The 22,658-nt window shown below is 33.0% G+C and overlaps 2 protein-coding genes across 2 annotated transcripts in view; both read right to left on the bottom strand.

Annotated features, from left to right (window-relative positions):
- LOC133204665 (uncharacterized) overlaps positions 1-22,658 on the bottom strand; it is a 48,260-nt gene that overhangs the window by 301 nt on the left and 25,301 nt on the right. Inside the window, exons 9-32 of the mRNA XM_061340412.1 lie at positions 17,889-17,987; positions 14,452-14,543; positions 14,119-14,122; positions 11,565-11,628; positions 9,110-9,199; positions 8,887-9,006; positions 8,590-8,691; positions 8,248-8,363; positions 8,059-8,154; positions 7,828-7,877; positions 6,891-6,969; positions 6,543-6,642; positions 6,168-6,224; positions 5,701-5,776; positions 5,302-5,400; positions 5,139-5,181; positions 3,727-3,830; positions 3,461-3,539; positions 2,887-3,022; positions 2,625-2,716; positions 2,234-2,294; positions 1,981-2,131; positions 1,471-1,750; positions 114-296 (exon numbers count right to left, since the gene is read on the bottom strand). Coding sequence (XP_061196396.1) covers positions 114-296; positions 1,471-1,750; positions 1,981-2,131; positions 2,234-2,294; positions 2,625-2,716; positions 2,887-3,022; positions 3,461-3,539; positions 3,727-3,830; positions 5,139-5,181; positions 5,302-5,400; positions 5,701-5,776; positions 6,168-6,224; positions 6,543-6,642; positions 6,891-6,969; positions 7,828-7,877; positions 8,059-8,154; positions 8,248-8,363; positions 8,590-8,691; positions 8,887-9,006; positions 9,110-9,199; positions 11,565-11,628; positions 14,119-14,122; positions 14,452-14,543; positions 17,889-17,987 — 2,373 coding nt within the window. The remainder of the gene's footprint in view (positions 1-113; positions 297-1,470; positions 1,751-1,980; positions 2,132-2,233; positions 2,295-2,624; positions 2,717-2,886; positions 3,023-3,460; positions 3,540-3,726; positions 3,831-5,138; positions 5,182-5,301; positions 5,401-5,700; positions 5,777-6,167; positions 6,225-6,542; positions 6,643-6,890; positions 6,970-7,827; positions 7,878-8,058; positions 8,155-8,247; positions 8,364-8,589; positions 8,692-8,886; positions 9,007-9,109; positions 9,200-11,564; positions 11,629-14,118; positions 14,123-14,451; positions 14,544-17,888; positions 17,988-22,658) is intronic.
- Positions 4,591-9,367, bottom strand: LOC133172545 (probable tRNA N6-adenosine threonylcarbamoyltransferase). The gene is made up of 12 exons (XM_061307457.1): positions 9,110-9,367; positions 8,887-9,006; positions 8,590-8,691; positions 8,248-8,321; positions 8,059-8,154; positions 7,828-7,877; positions 6,891-6,969; positions 6,543-6,642; positions 6,168-6,224; positions 5,701-5,776; positions 5,302-5,400; positions 4,591-4,934 (listed from the first exon to the last, which is right to left on the bottom strand). Exons 1-12 carry the CDS (start codon positions 9,222-9,224, stop codon positions 4,895-4,897), a joined length of 1,008 nt encoding a protein of 335 aa, XP_061163441.1. The 5' UTR covers positions 9,225-9,367; the 3' UTR covers positions 4,591-4,894.

Raw genomic sequence — 22,658 nt, 5'->3', positions numbered from 1 at the left:
TTACTGCAATTTCAGCAGTTCTTTGACTCAAACACATCAATAACTTTCTAGACAGTGGGGTGCAATATCACAAATGATTCCATCCAGCAAAGAAACAGACTGATGATACTCACTGTTGGCAATGAAGAGGGTGGACCAGTTAATGGGGCTCGCTGTTTGTCAGATTTTTTCTTCACATTCACTCTCTTTACATCACTGCTACTGTTTTTAAGAATGGATTTTGGGTCTGGCTTGTAGAGTCTGTAAATATCCCGAGGGCTTTTTACTTCACCAGTATCTTCCTCTGAGCTTGTTTCCTTTGTTTAAAATGAAAACAAAGATTTCCTCAATGGGTTTGTCAGTGATTTGTTTATATATATTTCCATTTCTTTTTGTTTTCTCTGTGATAACTCTTTGAAAGTTAGTTGAGTTGATTTCTTGATCATTCTACCGGAATGTAAATTTCGCCAAGTGAAAGGTCAGGAGCTAAGAAGGACTAATATGCATGTAATTCTCGTGCGGCTGTCTTTGTGTCTGATGCTAAGGAGGCCTAATATGCATGTAAATCTCGTGCAGCTGTCTTTGTGTTTGACGTCAGTGGGCGGGGACTATTGAAATTGACATGTGAGGCGTAATTTAAATCTATTAAATCTAAATTTACAATTTTATTTCACAATGAAATGGAAATATAAGGATTCGCCCGTTATGCAAAGAACAAGGTACAGTTTCAATACAAATGTAGCCCTGTGTTTTTCTTAAAAATTAAAGTAATGTAAAAAAATTAAAACTCCTGCTTTCTGAATCATTTAACTTCCATGCAGAAAGATCATACAAATCATTTTTCTCACATGACCTTCTAAATGCTAATTGTGATGTCATAAACTTGTGCATTTTCCCGTATTTTCTTAAAAAGTTGCAGAAGACAACAATTTTCAATGGAATTTTCTTTCAGATAATGTTGTCCACAGGCATCGCCCACAAAGATTTTGAGATATGTGATTTTTCAAAGAATTTTACACAACATATCCGAAAATTAAAGTGGGCGACGGCTGTGGACACTATTTTCTTAAGGAAAATAACTCTTGAAATGGGTCATTGAGGCTTTTTCTGTTTAAAATAGAGAAATGCATCAAATTAATGACATCATATTTCCAGAATGGTACTCCTTCATGCCATATTCTTTCCTGATTTATCACAGCCATATACTCAACTAAAATTTAAGCCAGTTTCAAAACCTTTTGAAAACATTAAATTTTTAGGGCACAATAAAGCTGAAACCGTACCTTCTTCTTATCCCACGTTTCCAACTATTGTTGATGCCCTGGCATACTCTACTAATTAGACAGTGATTCCTTAAATTGATTAAGGAATTTCGGCATAGGAGATTTTTTATGCCTTTTTTTTCTTTTCAATGACATACTCATATCTATAACTTTTCTTCAGAATTTCCCAAAATAATCTAAATATTTAAGATTATCAGCAGATACTCACTTCTTGTTTTAGTCTATCTTCTACTTTTGCATGTGAGAAGTTGATGACCTGTGTCTTTCTCATTCGTTGACTCTCTTCCTCTTCTTCAATATCACTTGAAAAATCATCACTGTCTCCAACTTCACTTTCTTCATCAGACTCTACTATAGAAGATGACTCCTCCTCTTCTTCTCGGAAGTGAACTTTTCTGGTTCTTTGTTGTTGTGGTAGTGATGTTACTGATGTGTCCTCTTTCAAATTTTTCAAAAAATCGACATCGGCTGTTTCTGTTCCTGAAATTCTGCAACACAACAGAGTATATTATAAATAATGTTAAAGCCTTGGTGGTATGATGTAGAATCTGTCTCCAAGCATTTGATGAAATTTTTCCAATTTTTTTTTTAAAATTTCTTGAAATGTTTCACTAAATTTAAATACACGTAGGAATTGTATATTTCATTGTATAGTTCTTGGGAATATGTGTGTTCTATTTAATATACAATTAATTTCATGTTATTAATTCCATTTCACCTTGGAAGTTCCTGGCGTTCGGCTTCCTGTTTCTCTAATTCATCCAACCTCTTCCATATTTCTTCATCTGTAAGAGTTTTCTCTCTCTCCATAGATTTTCTCTCTATTTTCTCTTTCTTTCTTTGTCTCTGTATACTTTTCCTGTGTTCCTCTGCATCAAAGTGACAAATTATCTTTTTATGCAATCAGCATAGCAAATTAATTCAAATCCTCTTGATTGTAAATTTCAGTGGCCTGAAATGTAGACACAAACCTCTCCACAGCTTTTCCTTATCAGCATCATATTCTTCTGTTATTTCAAAGTAATCTTCATTCTGGTTGTATATAAAATATTAAATCATATTTGTAACATCCATGTCCTGTATTACAGTAATTTGATTTTTAGACAGTGAACCAAACATACAGTGTACATGCAAATTATCTGCCTTTGTTACTTTCATGTGTTCATTAAAGAACACTCATTAAAGAGTATTGCTTTAATGGGCCTAGAAAATTTTTACAGTGCTGACATTAAAAACATGATACTGCCCCTAAATGATAAAAGTCATGTCATTTCTCTTAGGCAGATTATACATTACTCAGATTGATCAATTCTAAATCTACTACTAGCCATCAAATTCACAAACTTTATTGGTGCCAATTACCATTGTTCCTCCTGGAATGTTCTTTGTAAACTCAAGTCTTGGTTCAAGAAGACGTTTCTGGGCCTGAAGATCATCTATTTGTTTTTGCACAGCTGTGAAAAAGACACTGAGTTATACTCCAATTGCCCTCAGAATAACTTTTTTCTTGTATGTGTGTGATTAAATATTGATAACATCTACATTTGTATGTCTTTACAAGTATATGAAAAAATTCCCATGCAATTAACATGTGATTAAAAACAAGAACTGTATAAATGCTTACTCTTTATTCTTCTGCCTATGATCTCTGTTGCCTGTTTGGCAGATCTCTCGGCAAACCAGTTGTCTCCTAGCAACACAAGTATCTCATTTGTATGAATCAGTTGCCCAGGCATAAAAGCCAAAGGCCCAAATGGTACCTAAAAACAACACCTTTTAAACTCATATCCATCACACTACTTTTAGTACACTGCTTGTTTATTATGTTTATAATATTATGTGTGTAACTTCAATTAAATATTGCTAAATCATGGGGAATATTCCAACACAATTAAGAGGAGTCTTCAATACTGATAAAACATTTATGATGATGCTTTAATCACTCTTATACACTGTACATTATGACCATAACAAAACAATACTCCATTTCATTAATTTGGAAATAAGTCATACACACTGTAATACAAACCATTTCACACACAGACACAAAAAAAAAACATCGATCATTCTCAGTTTCCAAATGGATGAATGCTTTATTTATTGGGATATAGTTAATTTCCATTATCAAAATTTATTGATGTATGTAATCAAAATATTGATGAGGAGCTTCTAACATCTTATCAACAAAGACAACTTACCATGACATCATGTTTAGTCTTATCTGGCAATGTTGTCAGTCGTTTCTTTAGTGCTTCATAGTCTGATCTGAATGTTTCCCTGTTGAAAGGATAATTGTCCGTCATTATAACTTACTTATAAAAACCATGCATGTTCAAGATCCATAAAACGGAACTTCTTCCATTGATTTAATTGATCTGATAAATTTTTGCTATTGAAATAAGGAGTAAGAAAGGAAATAATTGAAAAAAGTACATATTAATAATTGTAAACCCAAGTACAGTACCATTGTTTAATTTTTCTGTCAGTTTCAAAGAGCGCAAATTGTTGTTCCTCCTCAAGTCTCTTAATGTGCTTAAGGTCCATATTTTTTTTAACTAAAAGGTTCTTCTACCGATATATTTATTGTTAAATCCTTAGTCTCAAACTTATATTAGTCTCTCAATAATTTTCCATGCGACCGTCAAACAGAAAGTAAGCACAGGAAACAAAGGGCGCTCACTAAATGCGAAATCTACAGAAGAGAACACAAAAAGACGGATAAGTAAAATAATTTAAAATTAATGGGCCACAAAGAAAAAATTAAGAAACCTGCAGTTTTCAACAGCAACAACAACAAGAAGACCCTCCCCCCCCAAAAAAAATGTTGTTACACACAAGATTATAAAGATATCTGCCCCCCCCCTCCCCCCCCCCCCAAGTGCAAGCATTATTAACCGCACAGAGGCACAGTTGTTACAAAATTTCAATGTTCAATCCAAGGGAAGAAAAAGAGGAAAAAAGAAGATAGGAGTTGACAAATTGATTGCAGGAACTTTTAAATCACTACATGTATGAGTTCATTGATTTTGAAAACTGTTATTATTCTAGATAGAAATAAAAATACTTTTGCTATGAATGAAACTAAAATTGAGTTGGTGGCAGTAGTGAAGCTTTTTTCAAGGTAGTGAGGCAAATGACCTAAAAGAAAATTTGTCCAAAATAAATGACAACCTAGTAGGTATTCAAACAATATCCAACCAATAGTACAAATGACTTGTACAAAGTTAATCATTAATTCTGCACGTGGAAAAGATAAAAAAAAAAATGAATTCTTATGATTTCTTCAATTTATTTTGAAATCCTATTTCACCTCAAAATGTAAAGACATCAAAAACTGAAAATTAGAATGTACAAAAGAGATTATCACTGTGTCAGGTATAGTATAAAGAGATATATATACAACATGTACACTGTATTATTTCAAACCCAGCTGTATAATTATCATTTTGTTATACAGCCTAACACTCTGACGGAGAAGGTACAAGTATCCATACAGTATAATTTTGATATGGACAGGAGATCTTTTTAAAATGTCAGATATGACAATATGACATAATGTAGGTTGTCTTATGATCCTGATAATGACACCTGTACTTCTCAATGAATTTTTTTGGACTTTCTCAAAGGTCAAGCTAACTTCGCCATGTAACTTCAACTTCATCTGTTCGAAATCTGAAATGCATGTAGGTCAATAATTAGATACTCTAGCAAAATAGCTTTATCCCTATATATATATATATTTTATAAATGAAAACAATTATTCATATTTCAATGCCCAATAATAGTACATTACCCCCACTCCCACCCCACAACCCAGCAACCTCACACCCATAAAACTATACAATATGCCCCCCCCCCCCCTTTCACATCTCTCACCATTTCACACCATTTGTGCTCTTCATTAATGATACACAGTGAACTTGTAAAAATGTTTAAGTGTATACAAGAATATGATACAAATAGATGGCAAATGCAATAAAGACAAAATTATAATATAAACTGCTTTTAAAAGAATGAAAATAATATACAGAATAGTTACCTTTGTGTGCAAGATGTCTCCTTGAGTGGAGTTGTCTGTCCTGAACAAAACATTTCCCATCCTGCTTGGGCAATCATGGCGCCATTATCAATGCAGAACCTAAGTATATAAACATTTTTTTCCATCAATAAATATAAAATTAGAGTATTTGATGTTTATAGGAGATGAGTTTAAAACTACATAAAAATAAAAAGCCACTACATTTTAGAAACTAATTTTACTTTACAAAATCTTAAATATTTTCATTAAAAATTCAGAATTTAAAATTGGTAACAATTCAAATTGCCTAAGTATCAAATAAATTTAAAGCATACCCTTGAATTCTAACTGCACAAGGAATCATGGAATCATTATTATATTAAACTGATGTGATTTTTATAAATGATAAGTATGGATTACCTTTCATCTGTAGCATAAAGCTTGGCACCTCTCTCTTTAGCCATGACTTCCATCATGGCCTGTAGTCGCTTGTTACCTGTGAAATAAACACATCAAATTATTGTTACTGTAATACATTCACTACATACATTCGGGATCAAGGATGCATACTGTAAAAGTCTGGAAGAGCACTGGAACTTTATAAACACTAAACAGAACATATTTACAGACGTTGAAAAATCTTTACAATAGTCAAAAAATGGGAATTTTATTGTATAGCTGCTTTAGTTTAGGTTAATTTGACTTTCATAGCTTCAAAAGATAGGAATCTAAAGAAGAAAAAAATTAGGGAAGAAAATTTTATGGAAAACTGTTTACACATTTAGTGTATGACATTTTTATTTTGCTGTACAAAGCATTTAAATGTATCTATAAAATGCTCTTTGTGATTTCTATTTACTGATAAGTTAGATATTAATTCAACTCACAGCCAACACCTCCAACAATGAGAACTTCTTCAGATCCACAATGAGCCATGGCACGCTCTGAAGAGATTTTTAATATAATTAAATATGCATTCATGTAAAAGAATACATCTAAACAAACTAGATCTGTCATAATCACACAGGAAAATCTATATCAATCACTCTTTAAAGATGAGATTCCATGGTTCTGATTTCATTAGGTTTTACTGTCGATTTTTATTGAAATACTTTTGAGATTAAAATTGTTTTACACTTTTTAACATTTATATTCAAATGGATCTGCTGTGCATAAGGTGACATAATTTGAAAATGACATCATAATAGCCTTATTGAATAGCCATATTGTAGAAATTAAATTTTTAAAGTGTGTACATGTACCTGTAATTTCTATCAACATGGCAAACACAGTCTCTTGTAGAGAAAAGCAGAGGTCTTCTGGAGAGTAGTCTCCCTTGTCCAACAGCTGTGGTGCTCTCTCCTACAACAGCAATCAATAAAAAGTTTTTAAAATTGGAATTTTGTTATAAATCAATTATTAAATACTAAATAAATAACAAAATGATTTTACTTAAATTGACTTAATTTCTTGGTGGAAAAGAGAGGAAGGTGTGTATTAATTATTTTTTAAAAGTTTCATGTCAGGAAAATTGCTCCATATATGCATTAATATATACATATATTTATCATAAAGTTTATACATTGTATTACAATTCAGTAATGAATTACCTCTATAAAGGAGAGTAACCCTGAGAAAGAAACATCCATTCCTTTAACAACATAAGGTAGTTCTAAGAATTTCTTTCCTCTGAATTACAAAAGAAAATATTCTTATTGTTTTAACCAATCACAAAAGTTTTTTTGTGCTTGTAAATTTTTTCTACCATGTTTCAAAATTTTAGTCTGCAATTATCATTACAGTAATGAAGCTTGTTAGTTTATCTTCCAAAAAATAAAAATACATTATTATGTAATACATATATACAGATACAAATATATGTGAAGTGTGCATTTCTTTACATTGTCACACCCTAAAAAGGCATATAAATGGATATATATAGATACAAGTGTCTCAAGTGAATTTGCCTTGTAGCAGTAGATGGGAATTTGTTTGGGGATCAATACCCATGAATAATATGTAACAGTAAAGGAGAAAATGTATGGCTGGACCGGGAATCAAACCCGAGACCCCTGCATCACTAGTCAGGTGCTCTACTGACTGAGCTACCCAGGCCAATATCCACGGCCCAAACCATTACATTCCTCCCTCCTTAATTTGTCTTCGCCCTCGAAGACACAACCCAAGTTCTTATTTGCCCTTGGCAGGACTTTCACCTGCAAGTCCAGGGGTGGTCAATGGCACCAAATTTGTAACAGTAAAAAAGAAAATGTATGGCTGAACCGGGAATCGAACCCAGGACCCCTACACCACTAGTCAGGTGCTCTACTGACTGAGCTACCCTGGCTGATATCCATGGCCCAAACCATTACAAATATTTGTTGTAAAAATGCCTCAAGTTTCTATGCGCTTGTGTGTGCCTATTTAAACAACGTTACAAATCAAAGTTTGGGGAATTATAAATAGTTTTTCATAAAAAAAAACATGCTGGAATGTACATGTATAATAAAAGCTCAAAATTTATTTATGACATATTCATGCACTTACTTTTTTGCCAGTTGTTCTATATTATAACCAGGACTTGGGTCATTTGACAGCTGAATATTGAAACAAATAAAATTTTTAAACATGTTTCCTTCCATTTTACTCTCCAGTGGTTTAAAATTCCATTATCAATCTTGAAATTTATTTTCTGAATTACAAATTTTCACTAAAAAGAGCATTGCAAGTTAGAAATTCATTAACAATATATATTTTTAACACAGGTAAAAGCTTTACCTTTAAAACCCTTGCAAATCTATCAAGACAATTTCCAACTGCAATATCTATAGTTTCCCCAAATATGCGATATCTTCTCTGGGAATAAGCAATCACCTGCCAAAAAAATTTTCTATTGCAGGAAACTTCATCAGGCACCATAACAGAAGCTAAATGTATACATTACTACAGATATTATTTGATATTTACCTGTGTATTTCCTCCACTCACATAAAGGACGGTTGGATTAACGGCTCCAGTGACTAAACGGCCCATTTCTATGTCTGCATCAGGGTCAAGGACAATACAATTGTAATTCTTATACACTTAAATTAATATTAATTTATGAAATAAAAGTACAAGTGGTATTTTTCAAAACAAAATGTATACATTCCTTGAAATCAAATATTGGTAAGCAACAAAATATTTCAATTTAGAAATTAATTATTAAAAAAAAAAAAGATTAAATTACTGACCAGCAGAATAATTCCAATCCTTTTGTTGGTGTCAATGATGATTCTTGAAGAATATCAGTATAAAGTAAAAGGATACGTCCAATGCAATGATTTACTGCAATAATCGGTTTTCTCCAAAGCTGTGCCACAGTCCTAGCAACAATAGCAGTGGAAACCAATGGTGCTCCCATTCCTGGACCTAGAAGGTAAAAAAAAACAACAACCCTCAAATCTCCCGTAAAATTTAAAAATATAAATAATTATATGACTTACATTTTTGTCACAAATGACAACTTTTTTGGAAAGGGGGGAGGTTAATGTTGTAAGTACAATTATAAAGTATAGGATAATCCGATTGAAAGGCCTATTAAGCAATTACAGCTAATATGCATACCTTTTGTATATGCAATAACATCAATTTGTTCTGGAGAAATGTTTGCTTCATCTAAAGCTTTCTGTAACACATCGAGTGCATGCTCTCTGTGATGTTTAGCTGTATCTTTTGGTAAAAACCCTGAAAAATAAATAAATAAACAAAATCAAGTAATTAAGTTTCAAAGTTTCGAAAAGTTTATCTTTTAATTTGTGGCTGTAGGGAAATGAAATTTTTTTTTTACCTTGACCTGGTGGAGTTATGTAGGTATGTCGTGGATTAGATAAGACAACTCCATCTTTAACAATACCAACTCCAAGTTTATTGGCACTTCCTTCAAATCCAATTACAACAACCATTGTTCACGGAATTCTAAAATCAAGTTTACTTTGATTCACTGTAGGAGTGTCATGATTGGAAAAGAAATTAATGCTTGTTTACAAAAAGTGCAATTTAGTGCTGCCTGTTGTTCAGTAGTGTAAAAATAACACAATGCAGGGGAAATTCTAACCATGTGGATAAACAAATCAAACTGGAACTTGATGAAGAAACATAAAATTAGAACCGAAAAAGTTAGCAATTTGTTCCTTAAAGTATTCGGTAGCATTCATTTCTGGTTTCTCTCGCTTTTGCATGAACACATACTTTAGGCTCTTACGTAGTTTTAACTCAGGTATTTAACATTGACATATTTTATCAAATAATTTCTTTTTCTTTGGAAAAAAAAACTTTGCAAACAAAATAAATATTACTTTTATACCAGAATAGTTTATTGAACGCCTTAGCAAATTTGTGATATTCCGGGAAAAGATTTATGATGTCAGATGCAAAGATAAGATGGGTAAGTTGAACTTCAGTTCCAGGCTTATTTTCAGGATCTGTTCTGCTGACGTGCCACTTGTCAGTGTCTAACCCTGTCTAATCATGCTAATAGATCAGTAGCCCTTCACACACACAAATCTTACGACTAAGATTGAATTTGACAACTCTGCAAATCTGCAATTTCTTGTTTAATTAAGATATTCATTCTTCCTTACTGGTTACTGGTATTCACAAAATTTTGTAATGTAATAGAAATATTTTTTTGATCTACTGTAGCTTTAATACATTTTGGAGAATTGGGAACTTTTGTCTAAGATATTTTCTAAAAAGGTCCACAGTATGAGAAAAAACCTTTTAAAATCATAATTCATAAGAGAAGGGGGGGGGGGGGGGGGGGCAGACCCATTGGACTACTTTTAAAGGGAAATGTAAATTCAGATACCCCATGAATCACATCCTCGCAAGCCAGGGGTCCTGAGTCAACACGTTGCCGTTGGACCCCTGGCATATTTCATTCAATATTTGTGGGCCAACTGTAGCGATGTCTTTCGGAAAAATTACAAATCTTTATTGTTTTTCTTATCTCTCAACCAATCACATTAAGCCATTCTATGAAAAACAGCTTGTAACACTTGCATTTGAGGTGTCAACTGAATCCTTATCTAACTATTTATGAAAGCTTTAATTTGAATGGTGCTTCTCAATGAGAGAAGCAAGCCCATGAATATTGAATGAAATATGCCAGGGGTCCAACGGCAACGTGTTGACTCAGGACCCCTGGCTTGTGAGGATGCATGAATCAATGTGAATATCGATGTGTGTGTTAATTTAGTTGTGGTAGTATTTACCATGTTAACAATGTGCATGTTTCTATTTTTAAGGATCATGAGGATCCAATGAAACAATATATAGAAGATAAAAGAAAAAGAGAACAGTCAGAAAGGTAATGTAATTAAAGTCATATATGGCGTATTTTTTATAAGTTCAGACTAACTAAAATTAAAAGATCTTTCTATTTGTTTCATTACTTTATATAAAGATAGGACTTTCCTGTAAATTACACAATTTAAATCAATCACTTTTCAAAGATATTAGAAATTTAAAACAATAAACGATTTATTTACCAACTCTGCATTTAAATAACAGACCACAGTTTAGAGTCAATTTAACTATGGAAACATGAGGTTATTCAAGCTCATGATCGATGAAAATTTTAATTTGAACGTAAGTAATATATATCATGTTTATCTACACTCAATCTCGTATTTTTATTTTTTAGCTCAGATACATCATATATAGCTTTAAACAATTGCATTCACAAAGCAATCAGTCATTTTAACACGTTGAAATGAGTCTGTCAGACTGAGAATAAAAGAGATTCCACCAGTTCAAAATTGTGTATATTCCCGTATTTTAAAAAAATATTGATTTTAAGTTCATTGCTAAGTAATAAAGTCTCAACTCTGACAAATTGTAAATTATTGATGCAAGTATAGGGTCAAGGGATACATGTACATTGTACACTTCCAGAACACATGGACATCTGTAAATCATGAATTCCTCCTTTATTGCAAAGCATGAATTTTAAATCAATTCATCTTTCATCAAAAATTGTTGTCTGTGTCAATAAGTTTCTTTATATATATATGCACCATTTAGCAATCGTTAGATTTAAATTGATAAGACATGCACATGAATTACTCCTCTTAATTTATATATAAAATTGATTTTCCAGAAAAAAAAAAACATTTATACATGCAAGGGCTTTTCTTTTCTGTTTAAATATCTTTTTATGACTCTGAAGCAAGACTTATTGAAGAATTTTTTGCATAATTTGGTGTAAGCGTGATCAGATATTTTTTTTTTAAATTTCAGACTTGAGCAGTTGAAAGCTCTCGTCTTTGATTCTTCTTCGGACTCTTCATCTTCCAGTGATTCTGACTACCACAGAAAGCACAACAGAAGAAAATCAAAAAAGTCTAAAAAATGGTCATCAGACTGGAAATCTCGAAAGAAAAAGTCAGATGAAAGATCACAGTCTTCTGCCTCCAAGCCCAGTCAACTGAAGAAAGACAAAAAAGACAAAAAGAAGAGAAAAAGGAAAAAGTATGGAGAAAGTGACAGTGAATTTGAACGTAAAAGTAAAATGAGAAAACACGGCAAAGTGTATGAAAAGCAAAAACCCATTACTGTAAAAGTAGATGATTCTAGTGGAGTCTGGGTGGAAAAAAACACAAGTGATAGCATTTTGAACAAGACAGACACAAATGAATTGAAAGTTAATTCTAGGAAACATAAGCATAAAAAGCACAAACATAAACAATCTTCACATGCTGATAAACTATGAATGCCTGTAAAATACTCATTATGTTTCTGATTGGTTTTGATACGTTAAAATTGATTATTTGACTGTGGTGTAAAATTTTCATTGCCTATACCTAAATATTAATGCAACATTCTACTGTTTAAATTGAATAAAACTTATTAAGTTTTCATGGAAATATTGATCTTCATAAATAACACAAACACAAAATTGATGCGTATGTTGGTATATATTTTTGACTGATTTTGAATAAAAATGACAGAATAATAAATTTCTAAAATATAGAGAAATCGTAAGTTTTCTTTCGAGTTCAAATCTGAGGCTGCAGTGTGCCATTTTCTGTATGTTCAAATGTTTGCACACATGACATTATTACAAAATCTTGTAAATCTCTTCATTTACTCTTGCTGGCAAGCGTTATTCTTATTATCTATATGAACAAAAATCTTTTCGACTTGTTGCTTATTTCTGAAAAAAAAGTAAATTTGTTTTATTTATTCTTAAGGACTGATGATATGTATTCCTGAAATATCTGCTTTTGTATCTCTTCCAAATAGACCAAAAATATCTATCAGGATTGTCCCTAAGAATTAAAATAGCTGGAGACATTTAAAAAGTAGAAGGGGGCTTGGGGTGCCTCCCTTAACAGAGGGTTGAGAGGGAATACCAGAATAATCTGGGGTTAACCCATTATTTAACTAAATACATGTATAAGGGTGATTGATTTATATGTTAGTGGAATTTCCCTCTTCAGTGTTTAAATGAAAACTCTTCAAAAATGTCAATTACTACCAAATAATATTACATACATATATATATCATTATGGATGAGAAACCAAGATAAAGAATAAATTTCTCATTGCTGAAGAAGAACCAAACCAGTTATAATTTTCATGACTTTATTTCTAGGTGAAATAACAATTGACCTAAAAATGTACATGTACATGTAGTATGTAAAAAAAATACATGTGATATCACAGTTCTTTATATCACACATACATTTTGCAGTGTGCAGTTGGAAACAATAAATTTTAAACGAGAAGGCCAATGGGCCTTGACAGTCACCTGAGAATCATAAGTGTTACATGTGCCATATTAACAAGACGACCACCTTTTGCCAAGAAGAAAAATCTGTTTGCCATGTACAATGTACTCCTCTCTGTAAAAATATACAAAGTTTCAGACTATATAATTTTTAGAATCAGCTTACATATTATTCAAGCTTCTAATATGTCTTTATCAGTAGGTTATAACCTTAAAAAAAATTTCAAACTTTCGCAAAACTCTGTTCTTGTCCAAATGACACGATGATGATAAAAGGCCACATTTTTCATTACCGGTAAAACATGTAATCATGTATATATACATTTTGTCTACTAGATACTTTCAAAGATATATTTGCATTTTTCATACAAGACCAACATCAACTTTATCTGGGAATTATAAGGCTACGAATCTAAAAATAATTTACAAGGAATCATTTCTCAGTATAATCATGCATACATTTCAAGAAAAGCAAAATTTTCCAAGATATATCAATTAATCCCCACCCTCCATGTGGTTATAACCCTTGAGCCTACAGTCATGAACTTTGCAATTTGTTAAAGGGCATGTTATTCAATATAATTTACATAAAAGAGTTTGTTTTGTGGATGGCAACAGATAAAGAAAAATTTTTTAAACAAATTGCATTTTATAATTTAGCTCAGCCCAACCCTACAGTAAGGGGTCGTGTTTTTAGAGGGCTCATAAATCATTAATATTAGGTATGCAAACAATTTTCCTGCTAGATGTCCAGGGAAAAAAGAAAAATTTTGAAGATACTTTTGGTCCCAGCCCTCAGCCTTTTATTTTAGAGGAGGGTGGGGGGTGGGGGGGGGGGATTCACTTGTTTCTCCCAAGTAATAGAAGCTATATACCAAGTCTTGAGGAAATTGATTCAGAATTTAATTAATTTCAAAGAATTTACAGGAGAAGAAAATGTTAGAATGTTGACAGAAGATTCGGTCGTGATTATAGAATGATAAACAGGACTGATAGCAATACATGTAGGTCACCTGGGTGACACAGGTGACCTAATAATGCATAGCTGTACAAGGAATGCTTGCCTTACTGTAAAGTAAAAATAATCATACATAAAAATTATAAATATGTATCTTAAAAGCAGTTTTTAAAAATTAAATTTTAAAAAAATATTGTCCTAGCTTTCTTCTATATCATCAAACTCACATTTCATGCTAGTCTTCTACCCTTAATTTATACATGAAAAACAAAAGCATTTTATCAGAATAAATATATTTCAAAATATATGTACATGTAAATTAATTGAGCAATTTTGAACTTCAGATTTCACAAATTAGTATTGTAATGGCACTCAGTGGTAACACAGCTCAGATTGAATGTTTAATTTCTTATAACTGTATATATTTTCCAACTGGAACTAGTCATCCAATGGTTGCCCATCTTTGAACATTTTGTACATGGATTCACACTTCTCAAACAACTGGTCACAAGTAGTTGTTTCAATGGGAAGCTGCAGAAAGAAAATAAAATATTCATATTTACAACATGTACAGAGCTCACATATGAGATATACATATGTACTAGTTTATCATGCTTATACCAGGGCTGCATTCAAGACCATAGCCACTAGCCTAGCTGCTAGGTTAGATATCTAAGTCATACTGAATGCACTGTATGAATTAATGCTTGTTATGGCTAGGGTAGCATATCATTCAAGATTGTAGTGGCTGTACATAGAGGCCAGGCACTTCAACTAATTGAGCAAATTTAAAAACTAACACACTTGCCAAAATGTACAGGTTCCCTAGTAGAAACTGCCCACTATACTCTACCAGCCCTGCTCATATTGGTATAGCTTAAATTAGCATGCATGTTAAAATAGAGTTTTTCTTCAAGTCATGAGGTTCACAAGGCCAGCGCTTATACATGTACCCGGTTTCTATGGTGTTAAGTGGATGAGAGTTATTAACTCCCCCTGGATGGGACAGTATTTAAGCTGTTACTCAGATCATGTGGGTGCATGGACTGAGACATGCAGATAGGTGGCACATATTAGGTGCCTTTGTCTAAGGACACGGGACACAACATCAAGTGCCCACAGCAGAATTTATACCATCAATCTTTCAGTTACTTGCCAAACACCTTTTAGTGAGATGTAAGATCCTTTCTAAATACTACTGCCTCTTTAAATAGATCTCTACCACAAAGGTGTGAATGTCCACACCCTTCTCAAACATAAAATTACATGAAAAAAGTAACATAAAACTGTCCAATCAGAAGTCTGTGATGAGACTGTAGCCCTACTACTTTTTGAATTCATGAGTGTCTTCAAATTGCACTTGAAATTGTACCAAAGAAGAAATGATTTTTACATCTACAGAACAATGTATCTATTTTTGAAATTTGAATAAAGTTTATAAAAAGTGAAGGAATGTGCAAGTGTCCTCTTATATTGTATGAACAAGAGACCCATGGGCCACAATGGTCACCTGGGTTACTATGGGCTTGCTATTCTACATCAGGAGATTTTTTCCAATATATTCCAGGATATGTAAAACTTTGATCCCAAGTTGTAGTCACACCCTATACCTGAGGATCAAGATTTGAATGAACTACACTACCCAAGGATGCTTCCAATATAACTACCGGTAATCATGCCTTTGCTGTACTTAAGAACATTTTTAAGGATTTTTATGCCCCTATCGAAGATTCGGGGGGTTATAGTTTTTGCCCTGTCCAACCGTCTGTCTGTCTGTTTGTCCGCAGAAACTTTAACATTGCCCATAACTTTTGATTGGTTGGAGCTATAGAGTTTGACTTACTTTTGGAAAACTTTAACCTGGCCATAACTTTTGAATGGTTTGTGCTAGGGCTTTTCTACTTTACATATGTAATCCTTGTGACAAGACCTTCTTTTGGATACCAACAATTTTGACCCTTTGACCTTGGAGTTTGACCTACTTTTGGAAAACTTTAACATTGGCCATAACTTTTGAACGGTTCGTGCTAGGGCTTTCACACTTAACATATGTAATCCTTGTAACAAGACCTTCCTTTGGATGCCAACAACTTTGACCTTGACCTTGGCGTTTCCATTCTTTTGAAAAAATTTAACCTTGGCCATAACTCTTGAACAATTTGTGCTACCTACAGCTTTCATATTTCACAAGCGTATTTCTTGTGAGAAGGCCTTTCCCTGGGCACCATTAATTTTGACCATTTGACCTTGACCTTGATGTTTGACTTACTTTTGAAAAACTTTAACTTTTTCCATATCTTTTCAATGGTTGCTGCTAGGGCTTTCATATTTCACAGGTATATTTCTCGAGACAAGACCTTACTTTGGGTAGCAACATATTTGATTTGCTTTGAGAAAGTTCAACCTTTGCTATAAGTTGCCATATGGGGACATCAGTGTTTCATAAAGTTTAACACATCTTGTTCCTATATATTCCTATGTCAGGGCTGTCAAAAAGATTAGGAACAGCTGTTACTTTCACAAAAATAGAAGGTACCTTGTGGAAGCATATTTAATTAAATATGTTATCAAATTTTTATTCAATAAATATTTTGGCCAGCACAATCATGATTTCAGTTGGGTAAAAGTACCAGCTACTGTCAGATTTTGAAAGGCCTGCTATGTAAAATTTTGATTGTCCATTGTGGCCCCACCCTACCCTCTGGGGTCATGATGTGAACAAACTTGAATTTACACTACCTGAAGATGCTTCCATATCAATATGACTAATTATGCATTTGCTGTTCTTAAGAAGACAATTTAAAAGACTTTTTCCTATATGTTCCTATGTAAAACTTTAATAACCTATTGTGACTCCTCCCTACCTTTGGGTGTCATGATTGGTACAAACTTGAATCTACATGTACACTATGTAATGAAGATTTCTACAAATGTTTAAACTTTTCTGGCCCAGGGGTTCTTGAGAAAGAGGTTTATAAAGATTTTTTCCTATATATTCCCATTCACAACTTTCATCCTATTCTGGCCCCACCCTGACCTCAGAGGGGTGGGTGGGGGGTGGGTGGGGGGTCATGATTTGACGAATTTCAATGAACACTATGTACTGTATTGAAGCTTTAAGATAAGTTTCAACTTTTCTGGCCCAGTGGTTCTTGAGATTTTTGAAAGATGCCATTTCATTTTCACTAATTTTCACTAATTCATAATTATCTACCCTTGAAAGGAGACATGGCCCTTCATTTGAAGTGACTTGAATCCCCTTAACCCAAAAATGCTTTGTGGCAAGTTTGGTTGAAATTGCCCCCAGTGGTTCTGGAGAAGACGAAAATGTGAAAAGTTTACATGTCTATGTCAAAGACAGACAATGGACAAATTTTGGAAAAGCTCACCTGAGCCTTCAGCTCAGGTGAGCTAAAAAGGAGAAACCAAGAAGACATCAAAGTCCCATCTTTAAATTTAAACTGCTATAAAAAATATAGCATCTCTATCCTTTTTTAAATTTTGCATGCAGCAGCTGCAGATCTGGTGAAATGAAGTTTGTCTCAGATACTACACAAGCTAATTTAAAAGAATCTTTGGTTTTCAGACAATAACATGAGTTGTGTCTATTGATTATCTGCTAGTTTCAACATTGAATAGTTAGGATCCTTTGAAAAATAATGTTTTCTCTGTAAAATAATTGATGTTTACATGTTCTAAAGCTGATTAATTATGATCATTTTTTTTTTACATGTCTGTCATACAATGACGGATTCAGTATTATGCAAGAATACTTATAGACCTGTAAAAATACTTCATTAACACCTTTGTCCCATTTTAGAAAATTTAAACATGCAATCACCATGAATGTTTAAAACTAATGCTGATTCCACACACCTTTCTTGATGTCACATATCTTTTTCCTAAGAAGGAGGTATTGCTCTCATATCTCGTCATTGGATCGAGCTTCTCTGGTTCCTGTTGAGATATCCAAACCTGTTAAGAAAATCATTTAAGTATTTTTATTTGATAATAATTAATTATATAAACAGTTGAACTTCGGTATCTCGAACACGGATATCTCGAATACCATGGATATGTCGAAGTGATTGGGAAGTCCTAACCACATATTTCTTGAGTATTTTACCCTCGATATCTCGAACCCTCAGATATCTCGAAGTTTTTTCTCAGTCCCATTCAGTTCGAGATAACGAGGTTTGACTTGACTGTACTTCACATAGATTCCATTTACATTCATCCAACAAAAGAAATAATTAACTGATAATAAATAAGAGCAATTCACAGAAAAGATAATTTGTCAATTTTTGTAACATTTTAAATAAATCATTTCTTTTCTGAAAATATCAGTTATGGCTTGGGTCCATCATGAAGTGTTGACCTCATTAAATATAAAATTTCTGTCTGATCTAGAGTACAGTGCATGATTTAGAGGTCAAAGTTAGTCTTCCACTCTTCTGTACAGACAAATATACAGCTGATCTTCGTTATCTCAAACATTAATATCTTGAATACCAGGGATATTTTGAAGTGAGTTGGTAGTCCCAACAACTTTTTCTTTATGTTTCTGAACCTTGTAATTTAAAACCTTGGATATCTCAATTATTTAATCTTGGTCCCATCGAGTTCAAGATAACAAGGTTTGAATGTATGTGCAACCAAAAGCATTTGTGGTTTGTATTAGGGGTAAATAAACACATGAAATATAGTAAATGTCATACCACGGCCAGGAACACGTTAAGTTCCTAGACAGTACCGTTGTCAGAAACCTTTAAAGTTAAGCACTGAAAGTGGTTCGTTGTCATGAACATACAGGTGAGGTTATGATAAAATCCGTCTGGTGTCATGCAAAAGATACAAGAATTTATACATAATGCCTAAAATTTAACGTTTTTGACAAATTCTAAGAATAAATTTGAATTTTGGGAAACAGATACAACATTCAGTATTCCATACAAAGATTTATCTATTTGATATCCTTAATACATTTTGAGGAGTTGTGGTTTGCGATCACATGCCCATGTGTGAGAGCATGATCGTGAGCTTGAAAATTATATATTTCTTATATTTAATTCATCGAAATGGTACTTTTATTTTAAAATATGAAGAGAAACTTCATTTAAAATGTATTAGGCAACTGACAGCCTTTTGTAGCTAACATGTTTTAAGAAATCGCAATTTATAAGCAAAAAGTCCGTTGTCAGTACATGTGAAGTTTATCTGGTCCGGTGTCATTTTTCTCAACATGCAAGTAAATCAATAAAATGCAACAGAAATGATCAAATATATGCTTAATTTAAAAGAATACAAATCATATTACAGATAATATTGAATCTAGGGGTCCTCTTAAAGCAGCTCACACGAACGTGCTTACTATTCTGCGATGTTTTATTTTCAATTCATTTTCTCTTAGGAACCTGCATCCTAGCTAGTATGCGCCGCAGCTAGATCAGCCTTTGGTTACTGAGCAGATTTTTAAAGAATTTCTGTATACCGTATATTCCAACGTAAAACTTATATCACCAATTATGGTCCCACCCTATCCATGGGGGTCATGATTTGAACAAAATTGAATTTCTTTATGTTTGTTTGTTTGTTGTTTTAATATCCCTCTAGAAAATTTTTCACTCATAAGGAAACATCACCACTTGCTGGTGGAGGGCCAAAAATTTAGACCTATTCTCAGAACTCAGGGCCATTAAGAAGTGTGGAATCTTTTTCATGCCAGAATCTACAAAATTAAAAGTACACTATGTACTTTCACATAAGTATCATTTCTTCTGATCCAGAAGTTCTTGAGAAGAAAATTTTGAAAGAGTTATTCTTAAATATTCTATTTAAACTTTGATCACCTATTGTAGCCCCACCCTTCCCCAGATATGATCTGAATAAAAATGAATCTACACTTTATAATAAAGCTTTCACGTAAGTTTCAACTTTTCTGACACAATGATACTTGAGAAGATTATTTAAAGATGTCACTAAATTTACACTAATTCTTAACTATACTTCCTTGAAAGATGTCATGACCATTAATTTGAACAAACTTGACTCCCTTTATCTTGCTTTCTGGCAAGTTTGGTTGAAATTGAAATTGGCCAGTAGTTCCTGAGAAGAAGCTGAAAATGTGAAAAGTTTACCGATAGACAGACGGACGACACAAGAAATGTGATCAGAAAAGCTCACTAGAGCTATCAGCTCAGGTGAGCTAAAAATGTCAACCCCTACACCAAATGAATTATATCGGCACTCGTACCAGAATTAAGCAAAAAAAAAAATGAATTCCAGATAAGGCCACATAAATTTAAAATTTAGATTCTCATCCTAATTTGCTAAAATATTGGGGCGGGTGGGCGGATTTTATTTTTTATTTTTTATAATTGAAAGTATCAACAAAACATTCTTACACGTAATTTTTACATTATGTGAATGCAAATATGAATAGATTTTATTGTTTTCATATTCTTTTAAATATCTACAGAAGATTCTTGTTATAAAATATTTATAGTTTTATTAACAAATTATCAAGTACACAAATACGGCACACGCCAAACAAAATGAGGTGCTGCATCCTAATAAATTGCATATGCATGTTTTCTCATCGACCTTTCCCCAAATACCTTATATTTTTACCAACAACCCCTTCTTTTCTGTGTGATTTATCACAGATTTCCACTGTCCTCATACATTCAATCGTTCTTGAGACTTGACATGTTCGACATTAAAATATATCACATTTGCAAAACAGGATTGTGTAAATCTGTGAAATATTCTACTGAAAAGCCTAGGCCTGAATAGTTTTAAGATTTAACATTTCCTTAGCACTATTATTCTCTGAAGTCTTTGGACGGTGTTTTATTATTTTTTTTTTTAATGCAAAATCACATACAACTGGAGATCGTTATTTAAAACTTGACCATGTGCATTTTCTTCGTCTGTTTTTACTTGGTTAAAATCTCTTTAAAAACTTGCACATGCCAGTGATGGTATCTAGATGTGTTTATATGTTATTTTTGTTTTTCTGCCTTCTCTTTACCGACAAATTATTCTTTCCTTACATATTTAAACTGCATTTATTGCCGATTTTTCTCCATTCTTCACGTAGTTTTTTGCTATAAATAGCGCCATGCGAGTTTTAATACAGACGGGAGATAACTCTTAAATTTTGACCCAGATTCTTGCTGAATAAAAATACATGAAAATAATATGTTTGGCACCCAAAAAGCAAAATAAAAAACAACGGGGCGGGGCACTTTGAGAGGGGCGGGCGGGGATGAGAATCTAAAGATTAATTTTACCTGGCCTAACATTACTACTGAAAAATAACTTTCAATCTAATATCCATGTATATATAATGAGAAAAAAGAATAGACTGATTTTTCAGATATCTAAAGAACTACAGTATTTTGACATATCATAGTCAAGTAAACCAATGCTGAACACAATTTTCTGAGCAACACCATTTCTCCCTACAGTATTGCGAGTAATGCTAAAGAAATACAACTTGTTTACTTATTTATCAGCCAAACACTTTGTCTATCCATCTGTCTGTCTGTCTCTCTCTCTCTTTCTCTGTGTATGTGTGTCAATCTCTCTCTCTTCATGACCTTAGGCTGTCCAAAGTTAATTCTATGTTTAACGTCATCTGCGCGCGTAGGTTTCAGAGAAATTGGCACTTTGAAAAAACAAACAAATTCACATTTTTTAATGTTTCTTTTCCGGTTTGCTCTTACTTTTAGCACCTAAAACTACATTCCATAGAGATAGACAATACTTGGGCCCTCTATGAGGTATATTTGAGCTGAGTCTAATCAGTCTATCATTTAAAGATACAGGTTTACTGAAAATGATTATTTAACCAAGAGTCTGTATATGGTTACAAATATTTACAGTATTTTAATTCATGTAGATGAGTAACGATTCATTTGTTTGAAAATTCTGTTTGTTTAATTTTTTCCTCCCGCCCTCATAGGTTTTGAAGTTTATAGGTGACATTAAACGTAGGATTAATTTCAGCCAGCCTTAATAAATATTCAACACAATATATCGGCGACAAAATGTGCAAATGTTCACAGTACATATTGTCGCCGACGACAAAACTTGCCCATGCTTGACTGTACATATTGTCTTTCATTACGTAGGAGGAAGAAAAGGCTCGTCTCGGTACAAATTGTTGCCGGCGACAATATGTACCGATGGATGACGATATGTGCAGTCACAGTAGGTACATTTTGTCGCCGACGACAATATGTACAAAACGACAATATGTACCGTCACACTCCTCTTATTGATGGCATGCTTAACAATACCTAAAACAACATAAGATCGTCCTTCGTAATGTATAAAGTACAGTAGCGAAACGGACCGATGACAACGGACTGAATTTTCGTATCTTGTCATGACAACGGACAAAAAATGAAATAAATCAAAATTTTCAGTTTTAATTTGTTCTCATTTTTCTGTAAAGGCTTACAACATGTCTTGATACTGTCTGCACCAATTGGTGTGTATATTATATATTCTATTTACGAAAAATATAACATCTCAGTAGGAAAATGAATCAAATCCACAAGTGATTTCAACAGGGTTAATGTCACCAACGCAAACTCTTCTTTTATTACTTCTTTTTAACAGCTGAAATTCATACAA

The sequence above is a fragment of the Saccostrea echinata genome, unplaced genomic scaffold, assembly GCF_033153115.1.
Source record: "Saccostrea echinata isolate AGI-Se365-2 ecotype Australia unplaced genomic scaffold, CSIRO_AGI_Sech_v1 ptg000054l, whole genome shotgun sequence".
Lineage (NCBI taxonomy): Eukaryota > Metazoa > Mollusca > Bivalvia > Ostreida > Ostreidae > Saccostrea > Saccostrea echinata.
Note: the sequence above shows the minus strand (reverse complement) of the source record. Positions and strands in the feature narration are given on the sequence as shown.

Bases quoted from the DNA above. Each gene is read 5' to 3' on its own strand.
- LOC133172545 (XM_061307457.1), bottom strand. From the start codon at position 9,224: ATGGTTGTTGTAATTGGATTTGAAGGAAGTGCCAATAAACTTGGAGTT. The intron at 9,007-9,109 runs GTAAAAAAAAAA...TTTATTTTTCAG, and splicing joins CATAACTCCACCAGGTCAAG to GGTTTTTACCAAAAGATACA. The intron at 5,401-5,700 runs GTAATCCATACT...TTATATACTTAG, and splicing joins CTTTATGCTACAGATGAAAG to GTTCTGCATTGATAATGGCG.